Source organism: Sinocyclocheilus grahami, unplaced genomic scaffold, assembly GCF_001515645.1.
Source record: "Sinocyclocheilus grahami isolate Dianchi unplaced genomic scaffold, SAMN03320097.WGS_v1.1 scaffold92.1, whole genome shotgun sequence".
Taxonomy (NCBI): domain Eukaryota; kingdom Metazoa; phylum Chordata; class Actinopteri; order Cypriniformes; family Cyprinidae; genus Sinocyclocheilus; species Sinocyclocheilus grahami.
The window spans coordinates 1,375,920-1,388,080 of record NW_015505271.1 but is presented as its reverse complement, the minus strand read 5'-3'; the positions used below and the strand labels follow the sequence as shown (position 1 = coordinate 1,388,080).

The window sequence follows — 12,161 nt, the reverse complement described above, 5'->3', positions numbered from 1 at the left end:
GATATATAGTTGAGTATCATCGGCATAACAGTGGAAACTAATCCCATATTTTCTAATAATATTACCAAGGGGCAACATGTATATCGAAAATAGCAGAGGACCTAGGACAGATCCTTGTGGCACTCCATATTTTACTGGTGATAATTGAGATGACTCCCCATTTAAATGAACAAGGTGGTAGCGATCATGTCCGGTGAGTATTCTGGCCATGCAAGAACTGGGATGTTTTCAGCTTCCAGGAATTGTGTACAGATCCTTGCAACATGGGGCCGTGCATTATCATGCTGCAACATGAGGTGATGGTCTTGGATTAATGGCACAACAATGGGCCTCAGGATCTCGTCACGGTATCTCTGTGCATTCAAAATGCCATCAATAAAATGCACCTGTGTTCTTTGTCCATAACATACGCTTGCCCATGCCATAACCCCACTGCCACCATGGGCCACTCGATCCACAACGTTGACATCAGCAAACATATTTGCCTTTAAAACTTTACCACTGTTGGCTTAACATTCAAAACCTCATCATTATGATTCGATCATTATAAAGCTCTATCTACACTCGCTCAAAGCCTTTGTTTATGAGACACCACACCCGCTCCCCATCAACTCTTGTCACAGGATGATGCCACAGTGCGTTTTCTTCAGTAAGTGTCCCCTCAGGCGCTTAGCCTGTGCTGTCAGTGTGCTCCTGTTAGCATACTAAACTGTGCCTGGCTTCTGCACTGGCTCCCCATCTCACACTTTAATTATGCACTTCCAACGGACGACAGGCAGTGACTGCAAGTGTCAAGCTCTTCTACAGTCCCATAAACTATGATGCAGTTCTAGGCTGAGGTTACCCTGTCATGCTTATCTAAGCTCACTCATCACAAATCCTTATGCAACTATTATTGCAGAAAACACCCAAAACCTGGTGTCATGAAGGAGAGCTGCCAGTCACCAAAGCCATTGAACAGTTTTGCGTTTTCTCTTCCTCAAACTGCTGATCTGTCTATGGCTGTATCTAATAGTTTGAATACTGCTAATATTTCTAACTTAAGTGTTCAGAACAAGGTAGACGTATTTTTAAGAAGTAATTTTAAGTTGATCCAACTTTTTACACTATTATATAGTGATATTTGTCTATAGAGTGTTATTTGTCCAAGTTTTCCAGAAGTCTTTTAGTACAATAAAATATTACTTATTTAGACCTATGAAACCAGTGTGTTTTACATCCTCAGTGTCCAAAGCTGCCACATTGCAAGAAAAACACTTTTTAAATAGTATTTGCTATAAGTTTGATTGCAACATATAATTGCTGTTAATAGTGTTCATAGTCTGTTTGATTACATCTTTAATTGATTTTTCTGTACATTTCTGCCATATGTACATTTACTGACATAAATATATTGTAGAAACATATATTGTACAGCTGCTTTGCAACGATTTGTATCGTAAAAGGCGCTATACAAATAAACATGAATTTAATTTAATTGAATATTTGTATCGTCTGCAGTTTTGCTTCTCAAGTATTCTCAAGCTTCTCAAGTATTATTAAGTTTTATTATTAAGTTATTTTGTTTTGATATTTTTAAGGAAAAACAAGACAAACAGAAGAACTTGTAGTGCAATCCTTCTCATCAAAATGTTTCTTGATTTCATAGTATTTTTTTCTGCTGTGATTTCTCTCTTTCATTTTATAGCTATCTCCAGCTGGCACACTCACACTATGTCTACCAGAAACATGGAGGCTGAGAGGGATTTTATCGCCCTTAACCGAGAAGGGGTCAAGTCAGGCTTGGTTACTGCTAAAGAGCTGCAACAGTACCGTGCCACCCATGACATTCGGCGCCAGCCGTTGACCAGAGAGGGGTTTCACAGGTCAGCCCCAGATCGCATACCAGCAGATGCTTCGTTTGGTGTTACTAACAGGTGAGTGTAGGTGTGTTCACCATTATGATCTCAGTCTAATCTCAATCAAATAATGTACATTTTCAAAAGAACATATGAATACTAATATTCCTATTAATAAGGCTGTTACTACGTTATTTAAAAACTCAATAATACATTTTTATAAAGAGGAAGAAATGGTTATTAATTTCTACATGCTGATATGCATTTAAATGACACATTCTTCTGCCCTGTCTGTTTACATCTCCCACCCACATATACATACCCTCGCATCACATATAGGCAGTGAATCAAAACATTCAAAAACACTTGGCAAGAAGAGTTTTATAGTCTGCCAAAAAGCTTTGTCTATAAGAACATTTCAAAAATAGTTGTTTGTAAAGATTTTCAGTAGTATTCCAGGCATTATAAACCATTATATTTTAGACACATATTATAGATAGGAATTATTTTAAGAATAATCATAATATTTTGAAGAATTTAGTTTTGCTTGGCTGCAAATTGTAGCCACTAGCCAGACATGTAAATAAGCGTCTGAAGAAGCATCTGTCAACTGGTTGTATCGGTATTAGATTGAATAAATCCTAATATGGCCAGCACCTACTTACCAGCCTTTCAGCAAATCATTTAGGACTTCTGGGTGAATATTATTTCTGTAATTAATATTCATGATCTAGTCTGATAAGGCTTATAATGTGTCCCCCTCACTCTTCACATTGTTCCTGAACTGTAAAAGAGGAATTGTTATGCAAGTGGATGCATTCAGATTTTTTGGTTCTCTTAAAATATTTTCTCAAGTAACAATACTACTGTCATTTTGCATTTGTTCATTTACTAAATGCAAAATGCATCATTTAGCCAATTAATTAATCGAGGCAACCACAGATTTCTTGTTCAGCAAATGTTCAGTTAGTAATACAAAAAATGATCAATCTATCCTTTTGTAGCCATAAATTATATTTAGTTTTAAAGGACACTTAATATGTGAAGTGAATTATGCTGTTTCTAAAGGCGTGTAAAAAGACAACAAAACTACATTCAGCAAACATAATCAATGTTTGCTGAATGTAGTTTTGTTGTCTTTTAATGCTGCAATACATGCTGGGAACTCACAAACCCAGCATAGTTGAATTTAAAATTCTTTGTTCAGACAACTGTGTTTGACTAGTTGGGACAAAGAATTCACATTTCCAGTTTCTGTATACTGGATAATATATTTTTTTAAATCACCAGGATATATTGAGGGAGCAGATCCGTAAATAGATCCATGAAAACCTATTTACAGATCTGTACTCCATTTTTGATATCCATAGGCCATGTTTGTGTGGGAATCAGAGGTGGGTGGATGCTGAACAATTTAGAAAGTGATTTGGGTGTTTTGCAGGAAAGCGATAGAGAAATGTATGTAGAAAGTGGTACAGAAATGTATATCTATAAGAAACAGAGAGAAAGAGGGAGAAGGAAAGGAGAGAGCACTCATCTTTGAGCTCTGTGCCCAGTGAGATATGACACGAGCACTCTGCTGGGAGCACAGGTAGGATTATTACAGTGGTCCGCAGTGCCACAAGCTCCCTTCACTCCTTCCTTCTGCCTTCCGCCTGCTTTCTTTTTTGTTCTCGTCCTCTTGGGCCTTGATACTGTTGAAATGGAGCTGAATTATTTAACTGAAAACACAGCTTTGTGTCCAGACTTTCTCTCTTTTGCTCTCACACACGTACACACACACACACACTTGATGTTGATACATCTAGTGTAAGAAGTGCTGGGTGAGTGTGTTTCAAGAGCCAGTCAGGAGGAAGGCGGTCTGGAGCAATGAGAGGTAAGATCGGGCGTCCACAGGGACTTGTTTGGTCCTGCACTCTATCCATCAAATGCTGTTTGCCAATGCCACGGTCAACCCTAATGAGGATCCTTGCACAAAATGTCACCATCCCCATACACACACATTAAATACAGCACACACATACACACAAGAGATATATCTGGAGATATCGATTTGAGATATAAGAATGCTGTTTTCACAACTTTACACCTGGCAGTCCAAGATCGAATGGCAGTGAAAGGGAATAGCACTCGGCATTCCACTGCACTACCCAGAACCTCACCCAATGATAGGGTGATTGGGTTGGGAGGCTCCCTTAGCTGCCTTTTAAACTCATTGGGATGTTGAGCCATTGATCACAAAGCCCAGATTGAATATGCATAAAGGCATAGGGTACACACGTCATTATGGTTACAGATGATACACGGCTAAGGAGCGTCACATCGATTATTCGTTCATACAGTAGCGACTCAAATATAATCTGCATGTAATCTGTTGTGAGAACGGGACTGTTTTAGGGTCACGCCTGTTATTAAATGAGACAGTCAATGCCAAACCTTGACTGAACATAGCCTATTCACTTGCAGAAGTGTAAATTTGAAAATATTCTATTAAATAAAGAGATAGTTCACCTAACAATGGAAATTTTGTGATCATTTTACTCACCCTCATGTCATTCCAAACCTGCGTGATTTACTTTCTTTAGTGAATCGCAAAGAATATATTTGAAATAATGTTTGGTAATCAGACAGTTTGGTTGACTTCTTTTGTATGGACTAATAAAACGGAAACATTTCTCAAAATGTCTTCTTTTATGTTCCAAAGAAGAAAGAAAGTCACACAGATTTGGAACAACACGAGAGTGAGTAAATGATGGCAGAATTTTCATTTTGTGAACAATTCTTTTAAATATATTGTCTAATTTGATTATGCTTTTATCTACCAAAACAAGTGTAAATCCCAGAATTCTGCATATTCAGATGTGGGCAACCTGAGAAAAGTGTTTTGTTCCACTTTAGACCATCCACCCCAATCTCAGAGCTCATTGAGTATAAGTATGCTCAGAGATGGCTGGAAGAGCAGCAGGCCAAGGACAAGATCCTACAGGCCCATCAGCATAAGAAGGTCTGTTGAAGATCTCACAAAATGACTTTAATGTTAACCTTCGCTTCTATGAGAAGGCTGATTAAACTGTAAGTGTCTATTGAATCCTTCACAGGCTCAGCTTGGACGTATACAGGATACACGAACAACCCTGCTCCGCAAGAGTCACCCCTTGCCTGATGCCCCATCCATGTGGAAAATGCCTCGTTTCCAGCAGGTGAAAACTCCCCTAGTGCCCACAATTTCACATTCACTCTGTAGTCGCCATGCTAATTTTTCTTCCACACACTTAATTAGTCTAGTGCTTTTAAATAATACATAATTATATATTAGTTGTGGCAACTATTCAAAACTATATGCATTGTTGTTTCATTCAGTGGTTTAGTTGACTCCCACTGGAAGGATAGACAGGATCAGTGTACTGCGTGTGTGTGTGTGTGTGACAGTGTGAAGTATGAGGATGCCTTGCTGAAAAATCTATGCTGAAAGTAACAATATCTGCCTCAAGCCCTTATGATTGTTCAAATGTACACTAACCCCTTTAGTTTTGGTCCCTCTGTCCCTCTGCAAAAGCACCAAGTAAATCAAAAGTGCTTTGTGTTTATTGATCTTTTGCGTTGACAAGCAGACTACCAGCTCTACCTGTCAGCGGTGCATGAAAATTCTCTATTGACAATCCCCAATGCTTCCAATTATGAAGGAATCAGACTCATGCTGAGCTAATGATGGCCCTTACACACATCCAAACACACCTTTACAAGCACTGACGGAACACCACAATACATATGTACTAGCCAGTAGCCACTATTTACACAGGGCTCCGGACCGTGAGTAAAAATGGACGCAAATGCAAATGCAAAAAAAAAAAAAAACATTTAAATGGTTTAAAACCCAGTTGAGGAATTGGTTGTGAATTGGTTCTTTTTAATGAATCAGCCAAAAAGATTAACGAAATGGCTACAAACTTGAACATGGTTAGGTCCCATTTAAAATGAACTGGAGGCTGTTGAAGTACTACTTTTCTTTAGGTTTGTGAGACTTCTTATTGACGTTAATTTGACAATGTGTGGAAATAAAAATATATATTCACAGCAGAGTTTTGTTGGACAAATGAATAATGTGGTTCCAAAAAAAAAAACTTTTAAAATATTATTTGTTATTGAGAATGATATTTGTTGTAAAACATCAAATTGGAAAACATGAATACAGTTTTTAAACCATCATATCACACAGAAGGGACTGTTATTCAAATTTAATAGCAAACAAACAAAAAAAAATTGGCTCCTAAATATTTCATTTTAGGATCCAATGGGTACCTCATCAAACTAAATTTTTATCACACATATATAGGAACACAAAACAAGCTCAAATGCAATAACATGGGGATACATTTATTTGCACAACACATGCATATGGTTAAACATGCATATTATGCTTGTACTGTACATTTAAGCTTGCTCTTTCACACCCTGATATCCCATGCTGCTATGTTTCTTATTTGAACTCTTTCCATGCACTCCACCATCCTATTTTTCCTCTCTATCTGGATTTCCTCTGCAAATTACAACCCCCTCCCCAACCACACACACAGACACACACACACCCCGTAGCTGCCTGTCCTATCGTCCACCCTCAGTCGGCTCTAATGAGGGAGGGAGAGTGTTATTTTGGTTACACGCCTGCGCTAAATTCTCTCTTGTATGACAGCTGATGGAGAGAGAGAGGAGCGTTAACCTTATAAAAGATTTACCTCTGCTCATTACAGCCTGTCAAGTAGCTGTCCTGATAGCACCAGGTTCGACATTTGCATCCTTGACTCTCTTCTTCATTCTACACTCATTTTCTTCATTCCTGTTGTTTGTTTGTTTGTATTGTCACCTTCCCTTACATCTCTTTCATTCCACCCTTCTTGAGACGTGTGTTCCTCCGATTTAATTCAAAAAGGTTTGGAGGTGTCAAAAGTGTTTGTGGGAGGCAACAGATTTTTTAGAATAGAAAAAGGAAAAGGAAAAACAAGTACATATATTTAAAACGTGATGTGACACGCCGGTAAAGTTTCAACGTGTTTTTACTGTTCAGAAATATGCCATAAACATAAACTAACCTTTGGAGGTTAGTAAACATATAAAATCCTAATTTTCATACATCTTTTTCTTAACATATCTGTCGGTTTTGAGCCATTGTTCAGATTATAAATGTGCTGTGCCAACAACTTCTATTATTTAATTGCTGTCAGTATACATTATTACGTACCAGTTTAGATGCTACAGAAGTAAAACGTGGGCAAAGCGTCTCTGCTGCCTTTTACAGGGATATGTTTTTTATTGTTTGACTATTCTGACTGCACTTTTGTGAATCAAAAACCGAAAGTCTTCCATGTTCCAACAGTGCCATCCATGTTACTTTCCTCTCTCATTCAAATCTTTTTGTTTTTATTGATGAACTGCAATAGGCCTCAATCTATATTCCTACTCTAGGACGATTCATCAGATCCGATGAGATTGCACACTCTTTTTGCTACAATTTATGTACATAATAAACAAAATGATGTCTCTCCATACCCAGACAGCATCCCAGTCTGCTGAAAATCAGTGTAAGATTGATCAGATACTCTGCTTTGGATTCTGTAGGTGGGACCAGCTCTGGACACCTTTCGAGATCCTGAAGCCCGGAAGAAAGCCATGAGCACCCACCACTCAGAGTCTGCAAGCAGGAGAGGAATTCTGGGTCAAGGCACTTACACGGTGGATTATCAGAGTTAAAATTATTACATCTCAGCGCCTCTGTGTATCAGGCATTCATCTCTCAATAAAAAAAATTTACGTAATTTGTTCTTCTGGTTTTTGTCTACACTATATATATATATATATATATATATATATATATATATACTGTATATATAGTATAAAACATTTCTGAATATTTGATTTTAGCTCTAATAAAAACCGAAGTGTTGTCGATAAAAATCTAATATTTTGTATTGGTCCCTGGGATATTAGAGTCCGGCTGGGGGTCTCTGTACAAGTTTAAAAACCCTGAGGTTTAGGTGTTGCACTGAAAGAGGAAAAAAGGAAATTGTGGTGAAGTGGTAAATGTAAAATTCACCACCTTGTGCAGGATCCACATGTCACGTATTACGTGTCTGCGATTTATATAGAAGAAAAGAGGGAGGGTTGACCATGTTTCTCCCCCTCCCACAACACATGCGTGATCATCACACCCCCCCAAAAAAAAGCATCCTTTAACCAATAACGACGTGGCGCTCGGGACAAACGCGGAATGGACACCTTTTAAAGCTTGTTCCACCTCCGGTATTGGCTGTTTCCTGGAGGGTGTCATTTTCAGAGATCACTGCCTGTGTTTATACTGTTACACAGGTTTAGTCCTCGCAGACCTGGACTAGAATTTTACACATCAGCATCGGGTTTAGGTCAGAGGATTTGGGGCTTAGTATGGTTGTAGTTGTCTCTAGAAAGCCAGATAAGTTTTCAAGCTGACGAAGAGTTTTATAATGAGTGCTGATAGTGTTGTTCTTATGTAGTTGTACCTGTCCTTGGTGCTGAAACTGACCGGCGCACTTCACGGATTCGTTTTTGAGGGACTGTACGAGATCAAATTCAACAAAACTGACCTGCAATCAACAACAGGAGGAGGATCTGGTAAAAATCGCTAAAATTAATAATAATAATAATAATAATAAATTGGACAGGATCAAAAGAGGTTTGGCAGACTTTTTTTTTAATGGCCAGAATTCTAATCTAATTTAACTGTTTTGAATCTACACATTTCCGCTGTATCACCAAAACCAGTGTCAGAAAGGACAAATGCACATTTGATATCGATTTGTCTCGCGATGGAGGTATCAAACGGGTCGAGCTTTGGGATCGAGTCTATACTTTCTCACAGACCGACCAGTCCGTGTATGTCGAAGGGGGGGTGCAGGTCTCCAGCGGAGTTGAGCCCGCGGTCGGACCTGGACAGCGGCTGTTCGTCGCCTCCCTCCCCGAGACGGACGTCGGTGGAAGACGCGGTGCAAAGACACGCTCGCGCTCTCGGACTGGACTCTCCTTTACAAATATCCCAGCAACCGCGAACAGTCACGTCCTCGTTCTTGATCAGAGACATACTAGCGGACTGCAAACCTCTGGCAGCCTGTGCTCCTTATTCCAGCACTGGACAGTCAGCACAAGATGCTGAAGACTGTATGGACAAACTTCACAGCAATTCGTCCTCGGACAGTGAATACAGGGGTGAGACACACTAAGCTTGTTTTTATAAACACATCTTGAAGAAGAAGGGAAAAAAATTAAGCAAATACTCAAAAGATTTCCAATGCAAACAGTTAAATTATTATTATTTACATGTTTAGATTAAGATTTATATTAAAATTGATATAGGCTATGGTCACACGCCGTTATGCATTTGTACATTCCTACGAAATTAGGTAAAACTTACAAAGTCAAGATAAATATAAACATGTAATTCACATTAATGTTAAAAAAATATATCTAAAATTGTAAAGCCTGAAAACGGAGGTTTTAAGAGATCACAAAATAAGTACGAATAAGTAGCTATAGCTTACAGCATTGCTGACATCCGTCAAGAAAACATATCAAATTATTTTTATTTTTATGATCATTTTGTCGTTTTCTTTTCTCTTCGTTCTTACAACGCATTTCAATACAATAAATCGTTAAATTCATTTGCAATCGAAACAGGGTATTTAAATAAGAAATACCTGTTTTGGAGGTCATCTATTCAAAATGTATAATGGTTTCAAATCAAATGTCCATTGAGGGAGTCTGTCCATTGAGGGAGTCTGTGAGCTCACAATTAACTGCCAGTAAATGTTTCATTAAACAATTTGGGTTCTGAATTTGTCCATCTGATGATCAGATCTGTAGGCTAACATAATGAGAGCGTCTTAAGTTCTCATTGGCGCTCAGTTGAGCGGTTGTTTGAATTATTTGAATGCAATATTATAGAAAAAATAATATTAGCTAAAAGTGCTAAGTGCTGTTTAAACGCCGGTCTAATTTTTAAATAATGGAAATATCAGAATTTACTAATGTGAAATAGGCAATATAACAAACGTGAGTGAGCTCTAGTCAGAATAGAGTCAATAGCTGTCAAAATGACAAATGTTTATGATCTAAATATGTGCATGGGGGTTTTCAGTGAAAGACGAAGCTGATCGAGAAATGTCCAGCAGCAGAGACAGTCCCAGCTCCCGGCTGAAGAAGCCTCGTAAAGCCCGCACTGCGTTCACGGATCACCAGCTGGCGCAGCTCGAGCGCAGCTTCGAGCGTCAGAAGTACCTGAGCGTGCAGGACAGGATGGAGCTGGCAGCGTCTCTCAGCCTCACCGACACACAGGTCAAAACATGGTACCAAAACCGCAGGTGAATGCAAGCATCCTGCGAAACCTCACACACGCTTGCATACTGACAAAGATGCAGCTAAAAGGCGTTTTAAATGGAAAGCTTTTCAACGAAATCCCTACGAAAGGTTTTATATTTCTGAAATCTTTTAATATCAATATTATGCTGTCAAAGAATTGTTTGTAGCAGTTGTGCGTTGTTTGTCATGCTGTCAAAAAATGAAACCACAACGGGAAAAAGTTGTGCATATACAACCTCGCACACCACGAGTCCAACACATTTAGATCAATAATGCATCGTGTATCAATAATTTAGCTTCCGCGTAGTAATTAAACAATTGCCAAAATTATTAATTATTTATCTGAAATGGCTCTTTGCTGAGTGACAATTTGACGGATGAGTGTTCTACAGGATATTACACGGATTCATCCTCGACGAACAAAAACTTTCCATTAAGCGTCAAATATTTGATTACAGTTTGTTTGTTTATTTATTATTAATAATATCCACAGCTCTGATTGCATTAAGGCGATGTTGGAAAAAGCCACTATTCGTAATTGTATCCATGTTGCTTTAAGGCATTTTTGAAATGAATTTATAGCCTACCCCTTTCTACAAAGAAGAAGAAAAAGTAGGCTAGCCTACTAAATATTCTCCTTGCACCTTAAGAGATTTTCAAATCACGAGGTTTTCTTTGAGTTCCTTTATTTGACCTGAACAAAACGTTCCCTTTCATTAAAATGTCAAAGTATGCGAATAAATAAATAAAAACCTAAATCTTAAAGACTGACACACCTTAAGGGGTCGTCTTTGTTTTATGGTTTAGTGTCACATGACAACAAAATGGCTTTCTGCACGTTAGTTATGCCACACTTTGATTTGATGGACTATATATATATATATATAAAAAATTAACAACAACAACAACAACAGTATATATAATGCTAAGCTATACGGGAACGTTTTCAAGAATGTCAGCAATTTTATGAGAATATTTAGATATAAAAAAAACATTAACATTATATTGTAAATTAATGAGGCCCCACGTTTTTTGTTTCTAAACAGAACGAAGTGGAAACGGCAGACAGCGGTTGGGCTGGAGCTCCTCGCAGAAGCAGGGAATTACTCCGCTCTACAGAGAATGTTCCCATCACCCTATTTTTACCCCCAAAGTCTGGTGTCTAACCTCGACCCGGGACCAGGGTTGTATCTGTACAGACCACCACCGGTTCAGCGGCCTTTGGTCCCGAGGATCCTCCTGCACGGTCTTCAGGGCAGCGGAGACCCAGCATCTCTCCCTGGAGTGATACCGCGATGAACCGATTCAAGCTGACAAAAAACTCAAACCTCAGGAACGACAGGGTTAGGCTTGGACAATATGCTGAAAATATAAACTCGCAATAATAGACTTTCCAAATGACTCTGACCAAAAGGTGAATTCTAAATATTTATTAAACTTTACCGTCCAGAAGAAGTTATCATCAGACAATTATTTGATGAGGTTCCATCACCTCATGAACCGATCTTTACGGGTTTCTGAAAGAAGGTGCTTTTCCCCTAAGAAATGGCGTGGTTTATTTGCACAAAATTATGACGCAAGCAAACCAAAAAAAACAGGGTAAAAAAAAAAAAAACAATTAAGTTGAACCATATATGCAATAGTTGTGGATTTTTGTCTACCTAATGATAAAAATGCAAGCACAAAAAGAATAAAACCAAAACACCACCAATAATAACAATTAACAAATGTAATTGGTCACCGATTATTGTGATGGCTGAGCATTTTACCAAAAAAATTACAAAAACAGTTCTTCAATTAAAATGCACAGATCAGCGCAAAAATGATTAACGGCACTACAACCTGTTCAGACAATTCATCCGTTTTTGTGGAAATTGTTGTGTTTATGGGTAGTTTCCACCCGGTTCAACAGACGCCAGAATCATTTCTGAATAAAGACTG

The 12,161-nt window shown here is 38.4% G+C and overlaps 2 protein-coding genes across 2 annotated transcripts in view; both read left to right on the top strand.

Annotated features, from left to right (window-relative positions):
- The window catches only part of LOC107587433 (uncharacterized protein C9orf171 homolog), a 16,079-nt gene extending 8,496 nt beyond the window's left edge, over nt 1–7,583 (top strand). The window contains exons 4-7 of the mRNA XM_016275230.1: nt 1,688–1,916; nt 4,737–4,842; nt 4,937–5,038; nt 7,452–7,583. Of these exons, the coding sequence (XP_016130716.1) occupies nt 1,688–1,916; nt 4,737–4,842; nt 4,937–5,038; nt 7,452–7,583 (569 nt within the window). The remainder of the gene's footprint in view (nt 1–1,687; nt 1,917–4,736; nt 4,843–4,936; nt 5,039–7,451) is intronic.
- Nucleotides 7,584–8,632: 1,049 nt separating this feature from the next.
- On the top strand, nt 8,633–11,676 carry LOC107587471 (barH-like 1 homeobox protein). Its single transcript, XM_016275261.1, has 3 exons — nt 8,633–9,071; nt 10,000–10,222; nt 11,267–11,676. The coding sequence occupies exons 1-3, from the start codon at nt 8,675–8,677 to the stop codon at nt 11,517–11,519; spliced, it is 873 nt and encodes a 290-aa protein (XP_016130747.1). The 5' UTR covers nt 8,633–8,674; the 3' UTR covers nt 11,520–11,676.
- Nucleotides 11,677–12,161: the final 485 nt, after the last annotated feature.